Raw genomic sequence first — 26,663 nt, 5'->3', positions numbered from 1 at the left:
ACGAAGAAGAAAGCAATCTTTAAATGGACACAAGAAGAGAGAGATGCCTTTCAAAAGTTGAAGAGTGCAATCATCTCGGGACCGGTACTCATTATTCCGGATTTGCACAAACCTTTTGTGGTGGAATGTGATGCATGTGGGGACTGCATAGGGGCTGTTTTGAACCAAGAAGGACATGCCATTGCCTATGAGAGCAGACACTTGCAACATGCAGAGCTTCACTTACAGGTTTATGAGAAGGAGTTGTTGGCTGTAATTCATGCCCTTACTATTTGGAAACACTATCTTTTAGGGGCTGATTTTATGGTCAAAACTGGTCATCAAAGTTTGAGATACTTTTTGACTCAAAGTAAACTCTCAGAGAAGCATATGAGATGGGCAAATTTCCTCTCAATGTTTCATTTTCAGATTTTACACACTCCGGGAAAAAAGAATGTGGTGGCAGATGCCTTATCTAGACGACCACAGGTTCATGCTATTACAGTTGCATACCATGAGGACTTATCGGATATGCGTAATACTTATCATCTAGATGAGGATTTTGCACATGTATGGGCTGATTTGCAAGAGGGTATTGCTGTCCCATCTTATGTCATAAGAGATGGATATCTCATGATGCAAAATCGTATGTGTGTGGTAAAGAACCTTCGCCATAAGGTTATGGATGAGTGCCATGCTCCTCCATATGCAGGTCATAGAGGCATTTTGGCCACAGCACAAGCTTTGGAGAGGTATTTCTTTTGGCCACATATTCGCAAGGATATTGAAATTTGAAGCATATGTACGTGAATGTATGGTATGTCAAAAGGTCAAGTTTAACCGACATAAAGCACCTGGATTGCTTCAGCCTTTGCCTACACCAAATGAACCATGGGAAAGCATTGCTATGGATTTCATTATGGATTTGCCAAGGACGCCACAGGGAAATGATGCTATTTGGACCATCATTGACAGGTTTACCAAGCAGGCACATTTCATTCCCGTGCGCAAGACAAAAAAGCCAGATCATATGGCTAGGATGTTTTTGGCACAGATATTCAAACACCATGGCATGCCTAAATCTATTGTGGGCGATAGAGATCCTAGAACCACAAGCTTATTTTGGCGAGCATTATTTGACAATATGGATACAAAGCTGAACTTCTCATCAGCTTACCATCCACAGACAGATGGGCAAAGTGAAATAGCAAATTCAGCCGTCCTCGACTTGCTGAAATCTTATGTATCCGACCGCAAATCGGATTGGGAGAAGTATTTACCTCTTGTGGAGTTTGCCTACAACAATACGGTACATACTTCTACGGGCAAGGCGCCCTTTGAGATTATCTATGGCAAGGTGGTACTACCACCCATCCTTCGTACAAAGGATGAGATTTTTGCAGCAGATGAGTATGTCCGAGACTTGGATACTGCATTTGCACAGGTACGGACAGCCATAGAGAGGTCTCAAACCAAGAATAAAAAGGCAGCTGATAAGCATAGAAGGGATGTACAATTCAAACAAGGTGATTGGGTCTTGCTGAAATTTGAAAAGACACGCCTTCGGAAGAGGCCAGGAAAAGAGGGTAAGTACCCTAAACTTTCCAACAGGTACTATGGACCTTTTCAGATCTTGGAGAAGATCAATGATGTTGCATTTCGGCTTGTACTCCCAGATCATTGGAACATGCATAATGCTTTTCATATGAGCCTATTGAGGCCTTATGTGGGACCGACACCGTTTGAGCCGGTTTTGGAAGACCCACCCGAGGTGGATGAGCTGGAAGAGATTCTTCAACCTGAACAGATTGTTTTTCACAAGGAACGAAAGCTTGCGGGAGGCAAACTTGTTCGTAGGTACCTTGTGAAGTTCAAGAATTATTCAGCTTTGGATGCGAAATGGATGGATGAGGCCTACTTCGAGGATTACCCAGATCTTTTGAAGGCCTATCTGGAGGCTTTTCAGTTGCGGTCAACTGATTAGAAGCCGGGGGGATGTCACAAACCCCTATATTCTAGGGACATGCGGATGCGTGTCAGGCCTAGAAACATGCGGATGCATGTATGTATTATACCTGGGCATGTGTATGGATCATATGAGTGGATGCATATGAGTCCAAGGACATGGCAGGACATTTGTGGACTTTCGGGCGGTGCCCGTGTGGATTCCGGCCATGCACACATGGTGTGTTATGATGGCAGGCGGAATATTTTCAAGTACAAGAATGATGATAGGTGGTTCTCCAAGTTTACATGTGCACAATGCATGAATGATGCATGGCTTGTGAAGTCCGAGGGACCGGGGACGCTTGGGCACCTTGTGGACACGTGTGTGTGATGGGAGAAACAGAATTAGGGTTAGAGTTCATTCATGGGAGACATACACAGAGAAGCAAGGGAGAGAGAGAGAGAGAGAGTTGTGGGGATAAGTCAACTCATGAGGCATGAGTGTGTGACTCCCCTATCACACATGTATATTGCACTAGTACACATAGTGCACTTAGTACATTAAAAGTACTAAGTGTACTATGTACTATAACTTATGGGCTTGTACACACTATAAGGGTGGGCATAACGCCTTTACCCCAACAACCTCCCACTTAAAGGCAAAGTGCCCTTAAGTAAAGGAAAAGAAAAAATCAGCATGTACATGATAATATACAAGGCCATATCAAGGCTGAAAATGGCCTCATCCAATGCCCATCAAGTGTCTACAATGAGCAAACCGCTCCGGAGGCAAACTCTTCGTCAACAGATCAGCCGGGTTGTCATCCGTATGAATCTTAACAAGCTGAATTTGCTTGTTCTCTATCACCTCTCTGATGAAGTGATACTTCACATCCACATGCTTTGTCTTTGCATGAAAGACAGGGTTCTTTGCCAACTGGATGGCACTCTGACTGTCACAATGCAACAATGGAATATCCCCTGTATAGCCCAAATCAACCACTAACCGAGATAGCCATAATGCCTCCTTGCAAGCCTCTGTGGCTGCAATATACTCGGCCTCTGTAGTAGATAAGGCAGTGCACTTCTGCATCCTGGATATCCATGACACAGCACCTCCTGTGAATGTAAATACATAACCGGTAGTAGACTTCCGGTTATCTGGATGACCGGCATAATCCGAATCCGTGTAACCATGCACTAATGCATCCTGTTTGCCAAAGCAAATGCACAAATCCTGTGTGCCCTTCAGGTATCTCATGACACCTTTCACTGCTTCCCAATGCTTCTTGCCAGGATTGGCCATGTATCTAGAAACCACTCCCACTGCAAATGCAATGTCCGGCCTAGTAGCAACCATGGCATACATGAGACTGCCACATGCTGAAGCATACGGAATCTTGGCCATATCAGCCCTGTCTCTATCTGACTGTGGGCTGTCCATAGCATTGAGTTTCACATATGGAGGCAAAGGAGTACTAGTCTTCTTCCCCCCGTCCATATTGAACCTCTGCAAGACTTTGCCAATGTATTCCTTCTGAGACAAATACAACACATGCTGATTTCTGTCCCGAAGTATCCGCATACCCAAGATGTGATTTGCATCACCCAAATCCTTCATATCAAAGGTTTGATGCAGCCTCTGCTTCAATGCATCCATCTCCTTACGAGATTTCCCGGCAATCAACATATCATCAACATACAAGATGAGGATCAATAGACTGCCATCCAAAGCTTTCTTGGTGTACAAGCAGTGATCTATGTCACTTCTCCTGAATTTCTGAGATTTCATGAATGTATCAAATTTATGATACCATTCTCTTGGTGCCTGTTTGAGCCCATAAAGACTCTTTTTCAGCTTGCATACAAGCTTCTCCTTTCCACTTACTGCATAACCCTCTGGCTGCTGCATATATATCTCCTCATGGAGATCACCGTGAAGAAAAGCAGTCTTCACATCCATCTGAATCAAGTCCAGATCATCATGCGCAACCAAAGCCAACACAGCTCTAAGTGTGGTCATTTTGACCACTGGAGAGAAGATCTCATCAAAGTCCACACCATATTCCTGCTTGAAGCCCTTAGCCACTAACCTGGCTTTGTATCTTGGCTTTGCATCTGGTGCAACTTTGAGCCTGTAAACCCACTTGCATGGCAAAACCTTCTTGCCTGCAGGCAAAGGCACCAACTTCCATGTTCCAATTTTATGCAGATAATCCATCTCTGACTTCATGGCACGCTCCCATAGAGCCTTGTCTGCCCTCTGTAAAGCCTCTTTATAACATGAGGGCTCCCCACAGTCAGTGAGCATCAAGTAGTCAACCCCTGGAACAAACCTGTCAGGGGCTCTGGAGGGTCTAGTGGACCTCCGTACCCAATGATCATCATTTGCAGGTTGCTGTCCAGCCTGCATATCACCCATTGGTGGCTCCTGTTCCATGCCATAAGGCTGAAAAATCATGCCCGGTATATCCTCTAACTGTGGTATATCCATAGGGATATCTTCTGCCATCTCTGGCTGTCCATTTGGACCATTTTCAGCACCATTTAAGGGCTGGTTTTGTTGCTGTAATGGCTGATTTACAACCCTTGGTTGTTATCCATGATGTCCATCATCATCAAAGATGACTCTGCCAGGCTCCTGTTGCCTTGCAGGCTCCTTATACATGCATGTTTCATCAAAAATGACATCATTGCTACGTATGATCTTTCTATTTATGGGATCCCAAAGTCTATACCCCATTTCACCTCTGTCACCATATCCTAGGAATATGCATTTGTGAGACTTAGGATCAAGTTTGGTGCGCATTTCCCTGCGTATGTGCACGTACGCAACGCAACCAAACACTCTCAAGTGCTTGTATGACGGAGGCTTCCCTGTCCATACTTCTTCTGGCACTTTCCCACCAAGCCTCGTGTTAGGTGACCTATTTATAAGGTGAACGGCTGTCATAACAGCTTCAGCCCAAAAACCATGAGGTAATGCAGCATGTGACAACATAGAACGGACCTTCTCCTGAATGGTCCTGTTCATCCTCTCTGCTGTCCCGTTTTGTGGAGGATCATAAGGAGTAGAGAGCTCCCTCTTGATGCCTTTAGCATCACAAAAGTCCTGAAATTGTTTGGACATATACTCTCCACCATTGTCGGAACGCAAAGCCTTCAGTGTTTTGCCAGTTTGATTCTCAACAAGAGCAACAAACTTCTCAAACACTGAGAATGTATCACTCTTCAAACGAAGAGGATAGACCCACACCTTGCGTGTGGCATCATCTATAAAAGACACAAAGTATTTTGCCCCTCCCAAAGAAAGCTGAGGCATCTCACATACATCTGTATGCACAAGCTCTAACTGAGCATCTTTCTGTCCAAGAGCTTTCTTGTGGGGGCACTGTAATTGCCTACCATATATACAATGCTCACAAAACTGAAAACTTGAAAACTTTAGAGAAGGCAAGTAACCCAAACGAGACAATTGCTCCATTCTCTTGACACTCATGTGTCCCAACCGGCTATGCCACATAGAAATTTCCGGCAGCTCGGTTGCATTTACATTAGCATGGTGACAAACACCTGCATGCATGAAATAAAGAGTGTCCACCTTAGAGCCTCTGGCAACAACCAGTGAGCCCTTACTAATTTTCCACTTTCCACTACCAAATGTGGTAACATAATCAGCATCATCAAGCTGTCCAGTAGAAAGCAGATTCTTCTTGATCTCAGGCACATGCCTGACATCATGGAGCATAAGCTGTGAGCCATCTGAAAACACAAGCCTCACATCACCTCTGCCAAGAATCTTGCATGCATGGTTATCACCCAAATAAACCACTCCTTCATTGCCAGCAGTATACCTGACAAACAAGTCTCTGCAACCTGTGACATGAAAGGAGGCACCTGAATCAATGATCCATGAGTGCATACCATGACCACCTGTAAGAAGTGAATGGGCATCAAGTGAAGAAGTAAATAGGACCTCATCCTCACTGCCACCTGCATGTGACACATTGATTTCTTCAATCTTGACTCCACTTTTGCCCTTTGGCTTTACATCTTTGGCTTCATCCTTCTCTTTGTCTTTGCCTTTTCCCTTTTCTTTTTGATCATTTTTCCATTTGTAGCATTGCTTTTTAATGTGTCCCTTTTTGCCACAATAATGGCATTCCAAATCCTTTTTGGAGCGAGACTTGCTCCTTCCCCGTTCTTGGCTTTTTCCCCTTTGCTGGGATCTCCCACGTGCATTCATTGCATTGGACTTTCCAACAGAGTTGTTTTTCCTGTTCATCTCTTCTTGAAGAAGAGCACCCTCAACATCTGCATATGACAGCATAGCATGCGAATTGCTAGTGGCTGTCCTGAATGTATCCCAACTCTCTGGTAAAGTGCATAACAAAAAAGTGGCTTTGAACTCATCGTCCATTGCCAGCTTTTGATTAATGACCTGGCTAACAATACCATTAAACTCATTTAGATGGGCTGTCATAGACGCCCCTTCCTTCATCTGAAGGCCTATGAGTTTCTTCAACCAACTTTGCTTGAGGCACTTTGTTGGGCATACAAGTCCTGCAATCTCTGCCACATTCCCCAAGCTGTCTTCTCTTCACGAATGCTGAAAAGTAATGAATCTGACACAGACAACATGATAGTAGATCTTGCCAGCTCATCCATATCTTCCCACTCTTCAGCAGTAAGAGAAGCGGGCATTACACCCCTTTCTTTGATAGGCTTGTGCTGCTTTTTCTGGAGCAACACATTGTAGCACTGGGTTTGCCAAATATCATAATTATGCGAGCCTTCAAGCTTCTTGATGTGAAGCAATGAAGAGCTCTCACCTGTGGTTGCCATAGCAATATGCAACCTGTCAATGCCTGACTCCCTGCAAATGTGCAAACACTGCACCAAAAGCACACAAAGTGCTCACAGTTGTTCTCCCAAGCTTTATCTCCCACTGCGGAAGCACAAATGCAACTTTTCTCCCACTTTATGTAATGAAAACACCAAAATCTGGTTGCTGCAGATTTTGGACAGCACCTTAAATGTGCGCTTTTGCCCTTCCAAAGTACTGTACAGCAGTACCAAGTGCTCACCTGTGATGTACCAAACCTATACCGGCAAGTACAGCAGCTGAAATTGAACCTTTTGGTCACTCAAAACAGTGTACAGCCATGCCAAAACATGCACAAAGCTGTGCCAAATCTGTACCAGCAGGTACAGTAGCAATAAATGCTCTCCTGGCTGTCCAAATGAGTGAAAATCAGACTTTTACAGTCCTGTACACTGCATACAACAGTCCCGAACAGAAATTGGGCAAAAGCCCCTTGACTGCAAGCTGATTTCTGAGGATTCAAGGCATAAATGTCTTGCCTGCTGCTTTGCCAAGCTCAACAAGCATACAAACTTGAAAAGCCCCTTGATTTGAGATCAATTTCTGATCATACATGGTACATTGGCGCACATGAAGGCATCCAGAGTGTTCACGATGCTTCCCCCTGGCCACATATACATCAAATACATGAAAGCCCCTTGATTTACAGGCACATTGAGTGCTTGTAAGGCATCAACACATTATCCACAGCATCAAATGCGATTGCCTGCATGCAAATCAACCAAATCGGCACAAAAGCCCCTTGATTTGCACTGCAATTTGCTGCAATTTGCTGCAATTTTGCCCAAATGTGCGATTTTTCACATCATACAGCATGTATGAGTGCTTAATTGCACAATTACATCAAAAGCCCCAAATTTCGACATCCAATTTCCTGCAAATTGATCCTGATTGTGACCAATTTCCTGCAAATTTATCCTGATTGTGACCAATGTCACCCCAATTTTGCCAATTTTGCTCAAAATTGAGCAATTCGACACCTGTACCTGCTCAATTGTTGATTGTACTTGCTCAATTGCAAATCCCAAAAAAAAATTGAGGAAAATACCTTGTAATTTTCTGATTTTTCTTTGATTTGCAGGCGGGTTGATGAATTTGGTGCTGATGCTCCTGCTGTTCTGTGTAGGTTTTGCAGGTTGCAGGTTAAGGCTTCTCCCACACAGTTGTGTGGGATGATGATGCTGCTGCTGATTAGTAGTTGGGGGCTTGGGCTGGCCGACTACATGCTCTGTAACAAAATACCGAGGAAGTGCTTTCTTCGTTTCCACACGAGGAAGTGGTGCTGCTGCCGACGCCATGGACTGCTGCTACTCTTGCTTATTGTTGGCGCCTTCGCTTGCCTCCTCGCTAGCACACGTGATGACGTCACAGCCTCCGACCGGTAGCCAGCCGACCCTGCAGCCGTCGTCACCTTCGCGCACTCACAGCCACGTGTCAGTGTTGACGCCGCCTCTTCGCTAATGATTCAACGCCTGTGTTTCCGCCTGGTAAGCAACACGTCGCCTTTGTTTCCGCCTAGCGCCAGCCTTCGCCGTGTAGCGCTTGTTGACGTATTCGCCTAGCGCCTACCGACCCCCAGCGCTACACGCTCGCCTAGTAGCCTTCGCTTCTTACGCTGAAGGGCCAGCGCTTTTGAAATTTGCACGCCTCACCACGTTTAAGTGCTCCACGTAACCAGTTGATGCAAGCAGGCGACCAGCATGACAGGGCTGAATACGACCAGAACAGACTTTGGACAGAAATCAGCAGGAGCCATCAAGGAGAAGAGGAAGGGAGGGATCACTAAGGGCTCTGATACCAGTTGATGGGAGAAACAGAATTAGGGTTAGAGTTCATTCATGGGAGACATACACAGAGAAGCAAGGGAGAGAGAGAGAGAGAGTTGTGGGGATAAGTCAACTCATGAGGCATGAGTGTGTGACTCCCCTATCACACATGTATATTGCACTAGTACACATAGTGCACTTAGTACATTAAAAGTACTAAGTGTACTATGTACTATAACTTATGGGCTTGTACACACTATAAGGGTGGGCATAACGCCTTTACCCCAACAGTGTGCACTCCTGTTTGGGCCTAAAACTGTGGGCTTATGGTCTTTGCAGGTGGTAAGTGCGTCCACACTCAATTTATAGCTTATTTCATTTACTACTAAAGTTTATTGGTTTGCAGGTCCACACTCATTAATAAGTGGCCGGACAACTTATAATGCGTTCGCATTTGGTTGGACCAAAATTAATGAAGTCCGGACAGCTTATGGCCATTTCCCATTTGGTTGGACCTAAACTTATACAAACAGGACAAATGGAGCACTATGGGCTGGACACCTACCTCGACACCTTATGGGGACACATGTCAGCCAGTATGTGTACCCACCAGGCCCCTTAGGTGGCACTGGAAAAAGGCGCCTCCCTCAAGAGGCCTTTTGGGCTGTTTTATTCATCATTCAACACATTGGAGAGCTGGTTGAAGCTATGGGAGTTGCTACAGGGCTGGTTGCTTGCTTCCCGGACTCACACAAGCTTGGACAACGATCCCCACACCCTTCTAAAGGGCTGGTTGGTAAATTTCAGACCTGCAATTTCTGGTTATTGCGAGTTTTGGGCTGGTTACAGGTGTCCAAAGTCAACTTGGACAGTACAGGACAGCTCTAGGGATCTCCACAGGGCTGTAGGACCCTTTACAGGTGGATTTCTCGCGATAGAAAGTTGCTGTTTTGGACTGGTTATTGCACAAAACAGGCCGGACAGCAATGGAATATGTGAGCATGGATGTGTCTCAAGGATTCCTGGTATAACAGGTGCTTAGGGCAAGCATTGGGGACACTTGCTCGCGGAGAACACAGGTTTCTGGATCAGTTTCTCGCGTGGAAACAAGGCCTAAAGATCCATTTACATCTTGTGCAGGGCGGAGTACCTGTGAGGATTGTGATACTCTTGTGCAGGGCGGATGTACCTGTGAAGAGCCTTGTGCAGGGCGGATGTACCTGTGTGAAGGGCGGATGTACCTACAGATTCTCTTGTTTGAAATGTATTCATTCATGATGTATTTGGAAGAATCAGGTGCAGGCTGGTGGTGAATCCCCAGGCACCCGTAATCTTGTACTTTGCAGACTATTTTGGTAATATAACCTAAAGGGGGGGGGGTCAGCCTATCATCGGCCCCTTTATGTGGTGTACTGTCATTTTCAGCTTTGTGGTTGTAATGCTCAAGTGTTAAGTGCTCAGAATCTTGTTCACATCTATACGATTCCAATACACGCGTCCGCCTCCCGTTTCAGAGGGTCCTAAAAACAATATTAAATGCTTCAATTGCAGGTCATGGGTGGATCCAGAGGACTGGTCACTTGTTTGGGGGCAGTTCTAGATGCGCAGAACAACCCAAACCAGAATGCCCATAGCTAAACTGGACGGGCTGTTGTGGCCATTTTGCGGGGAGGAAAAGAGCTTGAGCTCTTGTAAGCACACACACACTCTCACAAACCCTAGAAAAGAACACACAAGATGAGAGGCTGAAAATTGTTCTTCTTCTTCTCAACAAAAGGGTTCTATTTAACAGATAAGGAAAATACAACATAAATACTAAAGTACTATGTACATGCGGTCCATAATGTGAACACGCTAAGTGAGCGAGCCGGCAAGATAAGTATGCCATAACTCAATGGTGGACTAGTAGCTGGTGTACTCCAGCTGTAGAATCCCTGGCGAAGATCTCTATCATGTCAACATCCTACCAAACACGCCAGTGATGTAAGTGGTGAAAACGGTCGCCCAGGCATATCATAAGTGTCAGCTCATGTTGATCTTGACATCTTAACACTCCCCCTCAAGCTCAACTCTATCTCTAGGACTCCAAGCATAGTCCGGAATCTTCGAAGCTTCTCTGCTCCCAAGGCTTTCGTGAAAATGTCAGCTACCTGCTCCTCTGTGCTAACATACATGAGATCAATGTCTCCTACTAAGACCCTCTCTCTAATGAAGTGATAGTGGACCTCTATGTGTTTGGTCCGCGCATGAAAAATCGGGCTCCTCACCAACTGTATACTGCTAAGGTTATCACAATAGATGACAACCTATCTGTCAACGTGGAGCCCCAAATCACCAAGTAGCTTGCGCAACCAAGCTACCTCACATGGTGCCATTGCAGCACCCCTATAGTCAGCCTCCGTACTCGACAAGGCAACTATTGGCTGCTTCTTGCTGCTCCATGTCACAGCACCACTCCCAAAGGAAAACATAAATCCACTGGTAGTATCGTAGATCTCCTATCTACGACACTACCAGCCCAATCTGCATTGGTGTATCCAAACATTTGCAACTTTGTACCAGCCTCATAAAAGAGACCATATTCTACTGTAGACTTTGTTAGCAGTCATATCCTGTCTGTACTATAGTACTCAGTGAGGGCCTCTTTTATGGGTGTGCCTGCCCAAGAGTTCTCTCCATTTTTTTCCATTTTTTCATGTTTTTTCTCCCTGTTTTTGGTTGTGGGAGCTGTCTTGTGCTGGCTGACTCCTTTTGTGCTTGGCCAACTAGTGATTTTGTCCTAGTCGACCAACGTTGTAGGATGGCATAAATACCACCCTTGTCTCCCCCACTCTCATTGTATCGGATCTTCGTGTATATAGCAAAGTTTATACAGCTTCTCTCTCTCTAGGCTTCTGCGTTTTGTTTCTCACAGCACTTGTCTCATTTTTCTCATGTGCATTCTGACATGGTATCAGAGCCCCAGGTGGCTTGAAGCTTGGAGACACTGGGAGCTTAAGGGTTTGCTATTTTTTGGTGCTGATTGGAGATTTCTTGGGCTGTTCAGGACTTAGGAGATTAGGTAGAAGGCGGCCATCACCGTTGGACAGCCACCTTGCATAGTGTTTGCAGTCTCTTCTTCATTTTTTTTCCCACCCACCCTCCCTTCACAAGACCTTGTGAACCCTTGAGATGGCTGATTTACTTGAGATGGCTGAGAAGCATGTGAAGATCCCCACTCTCCCCACATTCCCAGTGAATCGACAGTTGAACGAGACCAACTATGGCATCTGGAAGGTAATGATGGAGTCTGTATTGAAGTCTTATGACTTGGCTGATTTCATTGTGGTTGGTGTTCCACGGCCAAAGTTGGAGGACGGGGAGCTTTTACCCTCTACTAGGAAAGAACGGGAGGCTCAGGCACAATTATGGGATCGTGTCAATGTCCATGTGCCTTCTTTCATCTTCCTTAATTGCACACCCCAGGTGATTAACCATATCAAACACATGACGCTGGCCAGAGGGATTTGGCAGCACTTGGCTTCTCTATATAACAGGGTATCACCCATGAAGCGGATTTCCTTGAAAGTGTAGATGCGAGTGATGAATCCTCCAAAGTCTTCGACGATGCGGGAGCACATCAACAAGCTCCAGGCTCTTCAACAGGAGGTTCTTCAGGCTGGTCAGAGGACATGGCCATCACTTTGCTGTCTCATCTGACCTCCTAGTATTCAACTTTCTACTCCTCTTTGATTACTAGTGGGAGGCTCAACACCATCACATGGGCGGAGCTTGTGCCTATGGTTTTAGACTAGGAAGAGCATTTTACGAACCCTCCACAGGGCGGAGGTTCTAAGGCCTTGACTGACCAGTGGTCGAAAGGCCGCAACAACAACAACAATAAGGGAAAAGGAAAGTCTTCATCGGAGAAGTCTTCTGAGAAGGAGCCCGACTCATAGCGTGATGCTTTGAAGGCCAAGAGGACATGTAACCATTGTGGCCAGAAGAGTCACTATTGGAGAAAATGTCCCCAGCAGAGTACTGAGAAAAGTGTTGATTCTTCGGCTGCAACTACAAAGACTCTGGCTTTTGTGCACTTGGAGATTATGGACACAGATGCTTCATCTTCTTCGAGCAGGGAGGCAGTTGGTCTCACCGCCAGGGATACTTGGGAGTGTATTCTCGATAGTGGTGCTTCCAAGCACATGACTCCTTCTCGAGAGTTATTAGAGGATCTTCAAAGGCACGCAAGTCACATCCTGATTGGTAACAAGTCCACTATCCCTATTCACAGTGAGGACAAGTTAGAGATTGTTCTCGATGGCAGAGAGGGGGAAGCATTCCTCCCAGGTTCTTTATGTCCCATCTCTTGGTTTTCATCTGTTGTCAGTGCATGAGGTTTGCCAGACTAGTGTACGGGTGGAGTTTAATGAGCATTTTGTTGCTCTCCGAGACAAAGCAATAGGCCAAGTTGTATGGGAAGGCGGAGTGGAGAATGGGATTTACAAACTCTTGGCACTCCCTCTTACAGGTTCTCAGTTAGGTGATTTGTGGCAGTTTCGTCATGACCACTTGAATGTGGATACGCTGTGGCGGGAAGCTTTTCGGGACTAGATGGTGGATGGCTTGCTAGATGTTTATAGCAGGCAAGGACATTCCAGTTCTTACGTTCGTTAGTCAGAGGAGCCTTTACAGGTGAACTATGCTTTGATGTCTCATATCATTCAGGACAAAGAGCCTACTGCAGTTGAGAAAGCTCTTGCCCAAGACAGTTGGAGGAGAGCTATGCAAGTGGCAGATGGTGACTTACAGGAGGAGGTGTATGATGAGCAGCCTCCAGGTTTTGTGTTTTCGGGATCAAAGGGATTGGTTTACAAGTTAAGGAAGGCCTTGTATGGTCTTCAGCAAGTTCCCAGGACTTGGCATACCAAAGTTACAGTTAATGATCCTTGTGAGCAGATTGATGCCTCTTTGTTTCGTAAGCTTGTTGGTTAATTGATTTGGTTGCTGAACACCAAATTGGACTTGAGCTTTCTAGTGGGACTGTTGAGCTCATTCATGCAAACACCTTTGAAGAATCATTGGGAAGCAGGGTTGCAGATCTTGCGGTATCTGCAGGGTGCGAAGGATCTTGGACTCTTTTATGACACTAGAGAGAAAACGACGGATGGAGTCAAACTCCAAGGTTGGAGTGACTCAGATTGGGGAGGAGATCCAGACATGAGGAAATCTACATCAGGCTACGGAATTACCCTCGACTCAGGAGCTATTTCATGGAGCAACAAGAGACAGCCAACTTTTGCCTTGTCTTCTACACAGGCAGAATGCCCTTGGGAAGAGAAGAGTGCATAGGCTCAAGATCAGTTCATCGAGGTGTTTCTACAGCCGTATACAATTCAGCCAAGCTTCCGATCCTCCGAGATCTTGCGTTTGGCTTATCTACAGTAGTCCACAGTCATTCTCTCTAAAGAAATAAAGCAAATACTATCTCGTTATCGGGATAGGGGGGCCTTTAGTGGGTAATTCGGGACCCAATCTGGTGTACAGTTCTCATATATCTCTCTCTCATCTCTTTAAAGTTTGAAGTATTAAAGTGGATTGCTAAACTCACGAAACTCAAGATACAGAAGACGGTGTGAGCATTTGCGTAACAGGATCTTCCAATACAAAGACTTCCGCTGCATATCACATTGGTATAGATTCAGATTGTCCACACACACCGTATCCTAGCGTGGGGGCATCCTTGGATGGTTAGATTGCGTTCCGGCACAACCACCGACTTCAGCATCATGTCTACAGAAGAGAGTACTCATCAGCCGGAAGACGAAGGAGACCATGTTCTTCTGCCTACAGCAGACACCATAGCTCTTCTTAGAGCTCAGAACCAGCAGCTCAAGGAGCGTCTCCAACTCTTGCAGGCAGCAGCAGCACGTCCTTCTACGCCTCCAGCAGCACCCGACTACATCTCCCTCTTCTTTCAGATGGAACAACAAAGGAGAGAGGATGAGGCCCGAAGGAAAAGAGAAAAAGCAGAAAGACGGGACTATGAGGAAGCCCAACGCAGGATCGACGAAGATCGGCGTCAGGCTGAACTCGCCGCTCGGGAACACCACCGTGAGCTTGATCAAGAACGTATGTTACTCGAGCACCAACGGGAAAAGGAGGCCATACACTTGAGGTATCAGCAGCTCTCCTCACTCTCCCCAATCATAGGTGTCACCTGTAACGGGAGGCGGACGCGTGTATTGGAATCGTATAAATGTGAACAAGATTCTGAGCACTTAACACTTGAGCATTACAACCACAAAGCTGAAAATGACAGTACACCACATAAAGGGGCCGATGATAGGCTGACCCCCCCCCTTTAGGTTATATTACCAAAAGAGTCTGCAAAGTACAAGATTACGGGTGCCTGGGGATTCACCACCAGCCTGCACCTGATTCTTCCAAATACATCATGAATGAATACATTTCAAACAAGAGAATCTGTAGGTACATCCGCCCTACACACAGGTACATCCACCCTGCACAAGCCTCTTCACAGGTACATCCGCCCTGCACAAGAGTATCACAATCCTCACAGGTACTCCGCCCTGCACAAGATGTAAATGGATCTTTAGGCCCTGTTTCCACGCGAGAAACTGATCCAGAAACCTGTTTTCTCTGCGAGCAAGTGTCCCCAATGCTTGCCCTAAGCACCTGTTATACCAGGAATCCTTGAGACACATCCATGCTCACATATTCCATTGCTGTCCAGCCTGTTTTGTGCAATAACCAGTCCAAAACAGCAACTTTCTATCGCGAGAATTCCACCTGTAAAGGATCCTACAGCCCTGTGGAGGTCCCTAGAGCTGTCCTGTACTATCCAAGTTGACTTTGGACACCTGTAACCAGCCCAAAACTTGCAATAACCAGAAATTGCAGGTCTGAAATTTACCAACCAGCCCTTTAGAAGAGTGTGGGGATCATTATCCAAGCTTGTGTGAGTCCGGGAAGCAAGCAACCAGCCCTGTAGCAACTCCCATAGCTTCAACCAGCTCTCCAATGTGTTGAGTTATGAATAAAACAGCCCAAAAGGCCTCTTGAAGGAGGCGCCTTTCTCCAGTGCCACCTAAGGGGCTTGGTGGGTACACATACACGCTGACAAGTGTCCCCATAAGGTGTCCAGGTAGGTGTCCAGCCCATAGTGCTCCATTTGTCCTGTTTGTATAAGTTTAGGTCCAACCAAATGGGAAATGGCCATAAGCTGTCCGGACTTCATTAATTTTGGTCCAACCAAATGCGAACGCATTATAAGTTGTCCGGCCACTTATTAATGAGTGTGGACCTGCAAACCAATAAACTTTAGTAGTAAATGAAATAAGCTATAAATTGAGTGTGGACGCACTTACCACCTGCAAAACCCATAAGCCCACAGTTTTAGGCCCAAACAGGAGTGCACACACGCGTCCACAAGGTGCCCGGGCGTCCCCGGTCCCTCGGACTTCACAAGCCAAAATAACAAGCATTGTCCAGGCAGCAAGACAATGTCACACAAAGTAAAATAAAGTTATGGCATGCATCATTTATGCATTGTGCACATGTAAACTTGGAGAACCACCTATCATCATTCTTGTACTTGAAAATATTCCGCCTGCCATCATAACACACCATGTGTGCATGGCCGGAATCCACACGGGCACCGCCCGAAGTCCACAAATGTCCTGCCAGTCCTTGGACTCATATGCATCCACTCATATGATCCATACACATGCCCAGGTATAATACAAACATGCATCCGCATGTTTCTAGGCCTGACACGCATCCGCATGTCCCTAGAATATAGGGGTTTGTGACATCACCAGCCAAGCAGTCCGCGGCAGCATCAACCACCGTCATTCGCAGTCAACCAAACTTCAATAAGTATGATGGTAAGTGTGATCATTCATCAGTTAATCAATTTATTCATCAGTTTAATGCTCATTTTCCATTAGCTAGTATCACAGACCCTCAAAACAAAGTCCACTTAGCGGCTCCCCATCTCTCTGGTGAGGCAGTCACTTGGTGGCGCCATTGGTCTAGTATTTATACAGACCAGGCCACAAGTGTCGCAGCCTTTAACTGGGACATCTTTGTCCATGACCTGAAGACCAGATTTCTCCCGCCCCAGTACATGACCGGTCTGAAAGACGGGTTCTATGGACTCAGACAGAACGGATCCCCAGTGCTTCAGTTTTTCGGTAGGGTTATTACTTTAGTACAGCAGTTAGGGTTATCTGAGCAAGCTAAGATGGAGCAATTCATTCGTGGATTGGACTCTAACATTCGGTTCACAGTTTGTAACTTTGAACCAAGTACATATGACTGGGCTCTAACTCTCACCCAGAATGAAGAAATGAAGCTTGACGGGGGCAAGCCCAAGTAGTCATCTCAGTCCAGTACCAAACCCCAGCAACAACAATCAGCTGCACAGACAGGGAAAGGTAACGCTTCTTCTAAAGATGCTAAGAAGGACGGCAGTAATAGCTCCAGTTTAGGGGGTAAGAAAGATAAAGAACCTAAGAAAACTGGAGGTTATCTTCCTCCAGAGACAAAGGAAGTACCAGTCAGAAAAATAGATGTTTTTTCTGTCATATTATAGGGCATGGTAAGAAGGATTGCCACAAATGGCAAGCGGCACAAGCCGCCAAAGCTCCTTCTGCCACAGCCTCCCCAGCTCCTCCAGCCCCGCCTACTACCTCAAATGCAGTTCAACTTTTTCCTTCCATGCATCCTATGCCATCTGTGGTATTTGATGCTAAGCACGAGGGTGAGAGCGATACTGCTCAGAAGAGCCTCATCCGAGCTTATGGCTCTGCTCAGGGACGACAGTTTGTAGTCCTTTTCGATATGGGTAGTTCTGAAGACGCCATCTCTCCCCAGTTGGCTAATAAATTGAACTGCACATTAGTCCCATATCATCTGGATGTGGACGGGTTTACACCTGGTCTTCGCACCCACATTTCCCAGAAGGCACAGCAATTTGCCTTTGAAGTTCAAGAGGCCTCATTTCAACGAGATTTCATCGTCTCACCTCTATTGGGGTGTGACATGATCTTAGGAATTCAGTGGTTCCGTCAGTATGAGCCTATTCCCGATTGGGGACAGGACACTTTTACTATTTGTAAAGATTTTCCTGAGCCTGTCATGATTCGTGGGGATAGAAGCATTCTTGGCATCCCATTGATTTCGCATCTCCAGATTTCGCATCTCCAGGCCAGACGAGCTATCCGCAAGGGAGCAGAAGGCGCACTCCTTTATGTTCGTGCTCAAACAGCCCCTCCCTCATTAGTAGCATCCGCTACATCTTCAGTCCCTCAGTTAGTAGACCTCCTATCCAGACACCAGGACATTATGCTTAGAGACGATCTCCCGCCCAGTCTCCCACCCTCTCGCCCTGAGGACCATCACATTGATTTGGTCCCTGAATCAGATTCTCCTAGCAGGTTTCCCTATCGTCTTTCCAAGACTTTAGAGGGCGAGTTAGAAAAGCAGTTATCTGAGCTTCTCCGAGCCGGATTCATTCGGCCTTCTTCCTCCCCATTTGCTGCACCTATCCTATTTGTCCAAAAGAAGGACAAGTCTTCACGCCTTTGTGTAGACTACAGGGCATTAAACAAACTCACTATCAAGAATAAGTTTCCTATGCCAAGGATAGATAGAGTACATTTTGGAGCGTTTAGACGGTGCTAAGTTTTTCACTAAGATCGACCTCAAGAGTGGTTACCATTAGGTCCGCATTTTTTAAGCTGACATTCCAAAAACAGCTTTTCGGATAGAGCGTGGTCACTACAAGTTCGTAGTCATGCCTTTTGGGCTTACAAATACACCCGCAACGTTCAATAAGATGATGTCTAGGATTTTCGCAGTCCACATTGGGAAGTGTGTTTTCATATTCCTTGATGACATACTAGTCTTCTCAGCCACTGCGGAGCACCATGAGAAAGATGTGGAGAAAGTCTTGCAACTTTTGCGAGATAATCAGCTCTACATAAACGCCAAAAAGTCTATCTTTGGTGTTAAGGAAGTTCAGTATTTGGGCTACATCATCGGTTCCGATGGGATTAGACTGGATCCATCAAAGGTTCAGGAGATCTTAGATTGAGACATTCCTAAGACCGCCCAAGAAATCCGTTCATTCGTAGGTCTTTGTCAGGCCTATAGTACCCATGTCCATCAGTTTCCCAACCTTGCAGCACCTCTTACCGACTTGCTCAAGGGGGTGAAGACTCGCAAGCAGAAAGTCTCACTTATAGGCAAGGCGCTTAATGCATTCCGTGCACTCCAGAAAGCTGCCTCAGAAGCACCTGTATTAAAGTTAGCATCATGGGATGAACCTTTTGAGATCATCACCGATGCTAGCAATGTAGCCATAGGTGCAGTCCTCCAGCAGGACAATTGACCCGTGGCATATTACAATAGAAAGTTGGATGTCGCCGAAAAGAATTGTTCAGTATATGACAGAGAGCTTTTGGGTGTGATCACAGCGCTCAAACATTGGAAGCCTTTTCTTTATGGACAGGCTTTCACAGTGAAAACAGACCACCAAGCACTTAAGTGGCTTCAGACTATGCCAAGTGCCCAGTGGAGTGATCGACAGGCCAGGTGGAGTCAAATCTTCCAACAGTTTCGAGATATGATTGAATACATCCCTGGTAGGCATAACCCACTAGCAAATGCTCTTAGTCGAAAGTCCAGCATCCAGGCAGTCCACGAATCTACCATTCTCGAAATCACGGGGAAGGACTTAGATAGTATGAAAGACCAATATGTCGACTCCCCTGAGTTTGGTACTCAATACAGTTTGGCCCTCGATTCTGAGCCTGACCACTATTCAGTACAGAACGGTTGGTTGTTCTACAAGAATCGTCTCTGTATTACTCGGGAAAAGCGTTCCGCTCTTCTCCACGATGCCCATGACTCCTTAGTTGGAGGACATAGGCGTATCAACAGTACCCTCGAGAAATTAGAACGGTCCTTTTATTGGCAAAAGATGAGGCGTGATGTCTACGCACATGTATAAGCCTGCAAGATTTGTCAAAAAGTCAAGGTTCCCCATACAAAGAAGGCAGGTTTACTTCAACCTTTGCCTATCCCCAATGGACCTTTCATCGACATATCTATGGACTTTGTAGGGCCTCTACCAGCATCCACTAGATCCCGTACCACTCAGTGTTTTACCATTGTGGATCGCTTTAGTAAATTCTGCATGCTCATCCCATGCAAGCATACGGCCAAAGCCGAGGACGTAGCCCGTCTGTTTCTCAAGCATTGGTATCCACAGCACCATAACATCAGATAGAGATTCCAAGTTTACCTCGCATTTCTGGAGGGCATTATTTGAAAGCTTCGAAACTAAGTTGCAGTTGTCTAGTGCATTCCATCCGCCGGCAGACAGATGGCCAAACAGAAATTTATAACCAATTGGCCTTTGATGTTCTCAAGTCATACTGTCATGACCAGCAGTCCAAACGGGAACATTATCTTCCATTGGTCCAAGCTATCTTGAACGACACTCATTCATCCAGTGTCGGACGGACTCCATATGAAGCAGCCTTTGGTCGCCGTTTTTCTTCTCTTTTGACGAGAATGGTGTCTCCATCTTTAGAGGCTAATAAAACCACGGAAGCATTTTCCGAGATCATTGAGTCAGTCAAGCACCACTTGACCAAAGCTCAGGAAGCATATAGCAGACAGGCAAATAAGTCTAGACGAGATGTCCACTTCAAGGAAGGGGATTCGGTCTATTTGCGTATCATGAAACAAAGATTGAAACAAGTGGGCAAACGTTGTCCCAAGCTTTCATTCCGTAGTTTTGGCCCTTTTCCAATAGTTAAGAAGTTAAGTGATGTCTCCATGAAGTTAAAGTTGCCTACCAGTTGGACAATGCATGATGTTTTCCATGTTTCTTGGCTAAAACCATATGTTGGTCCAGAAGTGTTTGATGTTTCAGATGAACAGCAGCCAGACGTGGTAGACGAAGCAGAAGTTATTGAGCCTGAGCAGATCCTTCTTCATCGATGGAAGCATGGTTCCGGTCGACGGATACGTCAGTTCTATACGAAATTCCAAGATCGAGGCACCCACGAAGCCGTATGGCTAGACGAGGAGTTCTTCCAGGAGTACCCCCAGTTGTTGGCGGACTACTTGGAAGCCATGAACCTGCCCGCCAAGCTAAGCACGAGGAAATGTCACATGCACTCTGCACTCTGCACTCAGTGCATGGTGACAAGATGGCTCATCATCAGCAGTGCAACAGTTGTACATTATTAGAACCCAGTAGGATGATAATTGTCGTACGCCGTGACCCCATTGTACATCCTCAGTCCAGGATAAGTCAGGCACGAGCTACGTAGGTCATTCCTCAACCTTAGCGGGTCAGTCAGTCAGTCAAGTCCCTTAACCCACTTGGAGAGAATCATTCATGCATGTAGAGTCAGTAGAAGCCTTAGGGTTTGCATCAGAAAGCACTCTGCATCTTGCATAATATGCATTCATATGCCTGTGCATCATTTAGAACATCCCAGAAGCCTTAGGGAATTTACTAGGATTTATCTGGTATTTTTCCCATATTTTATGGTATTTATTTGGCATTTATTGTCATTTATAAATATAAACTTTATTAAATAAATGACCAGCCTCTAGTTAGTATGAATAGGCTTGCATAGGGCTTAGTTTCCCATTCAGTCTTCAGTGTGCTAAGAGCTTTCCTCCTCAGCCCTAGGAGTTCCATTGCCTTCAACACTAGACTAGTCTCACCCAGCCCTTGGAGTGCTTGAGTTTACTTCAGCCAACCTTGGTTCTCCAACGCATGCAAATCAGCAGTCCCTACAGCCAGCCATAAGCGCTTCAGTTCAGCCCCAAATCAGCATATACTCTTGCGTTTTCAGCATGTGAATCAGCCGCCTGCAGTTCAGTCCCCTACATGCTGCGTTTACAGATCTTCAGCCCTTCAAACTTGTGTTTCCGTCCAGCAGCAGCCCTGTAGCTTGCATTTCAGTCCAGCATCAGTCTTACGCCAGAAAACAGCTCTACAGCCCTGCGTTTGCAGATTTCCAGCAGTCCTTCCATGCGTTTTCAGTCCCACAGCAGTTTACATCAGTATTCAGCCTTCCGTACATCATCCAGGCATACACCAGCCCTCTGGTACCAGCCCTCTGGTGAAGGTAACACAGCATTCATAAGCATTTATAGCATTCTAACATAGCTTAGAACAGTCCACCACCTTCTTTTCTTAGCCTCAGGTATGCAGCCCTTGGGAAGAGTGCACAGGCTCGAGATCAATTCATCGAGGTGTTTCTACAGCCGTGTACAGTTCAGCCAAGCTTCTGATCCTCCGAGATCTTGCGTTTGGCTTATCTACACTCCACAGTCATTCTCTCTAAAGAAATAAAGCAAATACTATCTCGTTATCGGGATAGGGGGGCCTTCAGTGGGTAATTCGGGACCCAATCTGGTGTACACTTCTCATATATTTCTCCCTCATCTCTTTAAAGTTTGAAGTATTAAAGTGGATTGCTAAACTCACGAAACTCAGGATACAGAAGACGGTGTGAGCATTTGTGTGACAGGATCTTCCAATACAAAGACTTCCGCTGCATATCACACATGGCAAGTTCTAAAGAACCAATATGAGACGAGGAATCAAAAAAGGATTCAAAACCTTGAGAATCACCTTGCAACAAAAAGGCATTCCGATGGAGAAGCAGCAAAGCAGTTGATATCAATGGATAAAGAATTTGCAAGATCAAATGATGGTGATTGGGATCACTAAGACCAATGAGAAGCTGGCACGCACGTGCATCAGAGTGTTGCCCTCGAAGTATGATAGTTTGGTGACCTCATTGAACACGCAGGTGCGTAAACCCTCTTACTTTTGAGGTGTTTCGCGCAATTTTCATGGAGGAGATGCGACACGGCATTCTCTAGATATGCAAAAAAGGCAAGGGAAAGGGCTCTGGTAATCCCAATGCTTTTGAAAAGAAGAAAAAATCTAAGGCAAAGCGTTTCTACTACAATAAGCCTAGTAGCATGGTCACAGCATGTAGACTGAAGAAAGCAGATGAGAAGAATGGCACTTTGAAGCCTTGGAAGAACGAGTCCGGAAAAAGTGCTAAAGCGAAATTGGAGCTGTTTGTGGCAATAGAAGAAATCTATGCAAAAACAGAATGTTTCTCAACATTCGATGGTTCATGGATCATCAACAGTGGAGCATCCCGACATATGACCAATCCAAAGAAGTGGTATACCTCTCTCGAGCCTGTGGGGGAGTCCATCCTGATAGCGGTCATAAAACGACACCAAATGCCCAGCCATGGGTTCAAGTACCACTTCTTTTGTTTCTAGCAATGGTAATACTAAGAAGTTGTCCGATGTCCTTTATATGTCAGACATCAAGAGGAATCTGTTGTCTGTTGCACCCATAGCTGACCGTGACTTGAAGGTTCTCTTCGATAAGGCTGGTGCAATCATCATAGATGCCAATGACAATGTCGTTGGGAAAGGAATCTGGCACAACAACTTGTATGAGTTGTCGGCTTTTACACCCAAGCCGATGTGGGAACAAGCAAGCTATGGCATGAGAGATTTGGGCACCTGAGCTTTGTAGCCTTGAAAGAGATGCAAAGGTCTGGGATTATTTGATACACCTACCATCATTTTCAAAGATGTAAGATGTGTGTGAAGCTTGTATGATGGGCAAGCAGCATCGGCATGCATTTTTCATGCAAAGGCTCCTCTAGAGCTTGTACATGTAGATCTCTATGGTAAAATACCAACCACTACATTGCGTGGTTCTTCCTACTTCTTGTTACTGATCGATGACTTCAGTAGGAAGATGTGGGCGTATTTTCTTTGGGATTAGGCTAAAGCTTTTGGAAAGTTCAATACATGGCATAACTTGCTAGAGATTGAAAAAGTTTCAAACAGATCGAGGAGAAGAATTCACATCATTCAATGCCTACTGCAAGGAGCACGGGATCAAGAGAGATTTGACAGTTGCTCAAACTCTACAATAAAATGGTGTTGCAACAATGGTGGAGATGGCGCGGAGTATGCTCAAAGACAAAGGATTACAGATTCTTTTTGGGCCGAGGTAGTTAATACTCCAATGCATATCCTTAACAAGAGTTACATAAAGGCAATGAAGGGCATGACACCTCAAGAAGCTTATTTAGGTAGGAAACCCTCACTTGCATATTTCAGGACATTTGGGTGTGATTGTTTTGTGCATGTTCCAGACTCATCTAGAACCAATTGGGATTCCAAGAGTAAAAAGTGTATCTTCTCAGGGTATTGTATGGAGTCAGAGGGTTATCGACTATACAACCTTGAGGCAAAGAAGATAATAGACAACCATGATGTGGTGATCGAGGAACAGCCTCATCAGGTGGAGAAGAGGGCTCCGTCCACACTATCCTTCAACGAAGAACTAGCCCAACAGACACAACCACTTGTGATAGTACCAACTCCACAAGAGGTGGATTCTTTAGATGATGAAGAAGAGAAGCATGCAACACCTCGTAAGGGGACATATCCTAAATGGGTGAAGCAACTCTTGGATGGGAGAGCTCCGCCGGCAATCACAGAAGAGCCGCAGTTGTTCGCAGATCCAAGAGAATAGAGGAGCAGAAGAGGACCTCCGCTCACACTGTTAATATGGCCTTGATGGCTGAAATAATGAAAGTACAAGAGCCAGCCAGCTTAGAGGAAGCATTTGCACATCCAAACTCTGGAGGGGGGCCATGGAGTTAGAGTTTGACTCAATTTTGAGAAACCACACTTGGGATCTTGTGGATCGTCTTGCAAAACGAAAGGTCGTTGGTGCACCAAGTGGGTTTGGAAGGCCAAATACACGTCTAATGGTACATTGGATAAGTACTGGGTTTTGCACAAGTCGAAGGGTTCAACTTTCAGAGGAGACATTCGCTCCCACAGCTAGATTGACCACTATTCGTACAGTACATGCCTTGGCCACTCACAAGAAGTGGACAATTTTGCAAATGGATGTGAAGTCAACATTTCTAAATTGCCATCTCAAGGAGGAGGTTTATGTGGCACAGCCACCCGGGTTTGAGATACCCGATTCAGAAACAAAGTGTGCAGAGGGATGTTCGGGAGATCAAGGGGCAGTTTCACACCCAACGGCAAGCATCCTTTGCTCTGCCATTAACCTGTCATCCCTACAATCTCACTTCTTCCTCCCCTCGGACCATGTCCATAATCAATTAAGTGCCGCATGTTCATAGCCAATTCCCTTTTTAAAACCTTAGACCATTGCCAAAAAAAATGAGTTCCTCCCTGATGAAGGGGACATACTAAGTCTGTTCTTCAAGCGCAATTTAAAAAATCCTTTGATGTAGAAAAGTGCTCCTTCACATCCCTTGTTATACGTTGGGGATGTGACACATCCCACACGTACATGTTCCAGGTGTGACACGTTACTCCATGTACATGTTGGGGGTGTCACACACGCACATGTTTATTGAGGCATGTGCAAAAAGATTGCATGTGTGGGGGCATGAGTGAGAAGGTACCCATCATTCCTACCTGGATGTAGAGGGTGTGACACATCCCTTGTTATACATTGGGGGTGTGACACATCCCACACGTACATGTTCCAGGTGTGACACATTACTCCATGTACATGTTGGGGGGTGTGACACTCCCCCATATGTATTGGGGCATGAGCGAGAAGGTACCCATCATTCCCAATTGGATGTAGAGGGTGTGACACATCCCTTGTTATACGTACATGTTCCAGGTGTGACACGTTACTCCATGTAGATGTTGGGGGTGTCACACACGCACATGTTTATTGAAGCATGTGCAAAAAGATCGCATGTGTGGGCAATTGAGCTTTTCTTAAAGGGAAAACTTTCACACTCCATGCATCCTCCATGTACATGTTGGGGGTGTAACACTCCCCCATATGTATTGGGGCATGAGCGAGAAGGTACCCATCATTCCCAATTGGATGTAGAGGGTGTGACACATCCCTTGTTATACGTTGGGGGTTTGACACATCCCACACGTACATGTTCCAGGTGTGACACGTTACTCCATGTACATGTTGGGGGGTGTGACACTCCCCCATATGTATTGGGGCATGAGCGAGAAGTTACCCATCATTCCCAATTGGATGTAGAGGGTGTGACACATCCCTTGTTATACGTTGGGGGTAACACATCCCCATGTACACGTTCAGGGTGTAACACATCCCCATGTGTATTGGGGCATGTGCAAAGAGGTAGGTACCACTGCACATGTGGGAAATTGTGCTTTCCTTAAAAGGAAACAAACATCTACCCGCCCTCATGAACAATGTGGCGATTTGAACCCAGGTTGACAGGCCAGAGCTCTACCTATCATCCCTACTGCACATGTGGGCAATTGTGCTTTCTCTAAAAGGAAACAAACATCTAGCGCCCTCATGCACACTGTGGGGACTTGAACCCAGGTCTGTGTTTAGACAGGCCAGAGCTCTAACGGTCAGAGCAAGCGCCATATTGGGTATGAGAATTTTGTCATAACTTAACAATTTTAAATTGAATATCAAAGAGAGAGTACGAAACTATAAGTGATGCACCTTCTGCTGAGGCGCGAAGCACCGGCGAGCGACAAGTGCGGTCCATGCGAGAGTCCTTTGGCCAGTTTTTGGTTGCAAGGCGAGCCTTGAGCCGCATTCCATGGTGAGCGTGGAAAAGTGTCTTGATATGGAATAGGGCGGAGGCCGTGTGAGGAGACGCAGAGGTGCTCGGTAGGAGTAAGCTCGCCATTGTTATTGCTCCTACTGCCAAGGCAGATATCTCCCTCATTGTTATTGATGCTACTCCCGAGTGCTCGGTTTTAGTCTAAATTTCCCGGCTGAAATTGAGAAATCCTGGTTCTAATTCGAGATTGTCTTTAATTTTAAGGGATAAAATGTGTATGATTTTTTTTGGTGATTTTCAAGTCTAAATCTCGGTTAAAAGCCTAAGCATTGCCTTTAATTTTATGGGTTTTTTTAAAAAAAATTCGAGCACTGCTACTGCCAAGACAGTTATCTCCCTCATTGCTATCCTACTCTTACATGTGTCTATGCAACAGAG

At 45.7% G+C, this 26,663-nt stretch overlaps 1 protein-coding gene across 6 annotated transcripts in view; it reads right to left on the bottom strand.

Moving 5' to 3' along the window:
- The window catches only part of LOC147618625 (vacuolar acid trehalase), a 51,199-nt gene extending 24,741 nt beyond the window's left edge, over positions 1-26,458 (bottom strand). For 2 of the 6 annotated variants that reach the window (XM_086773658.1, XM_086773659.1), the window contains exon 1: positions 26,162-26,455. In XM_086773658.1, coding sequence (XP_086629784.1) covers positions 26,162-26,390 — 229 coding nt within the window. In that variant the 5' untranslated portion in view covers positions 26,391-26,455. Of the gene's footprint in view, positions 1-26,161 lie in introns of all 6 variants that reach the window. The other 4 variants (XM_086773654.1, XM_086773656.1, XM_086773655.1 and 1 more) reach the window with 3 other exon arrangements.
- Between the last annotated feature and the right edge of the window lie 205 nt (positions 26,459-26,663).

The sequence above is a fragment of the Cibotium barometz genome, chromosome 34, assembly GCF_041138505.1.
Source record: "Cibotium barometz isolate CiBa-2024 chromosome 34, ASM4113850v1, whole genome shotgun sequence".
Classification (NCBI taxonomy): domain Eukaryota; kingdom Viridiplantae; phylum Streptophyta; class Polypodiopsida; order Cyatheales; family Cibotiaceae; genus Cibotium; species Cibotium barometz.
The sequence above is the reverse complement of the archived record's forward strand: the minus strand, read 5'-3'. Positions and strand labels throughout refer to the sequence as shown.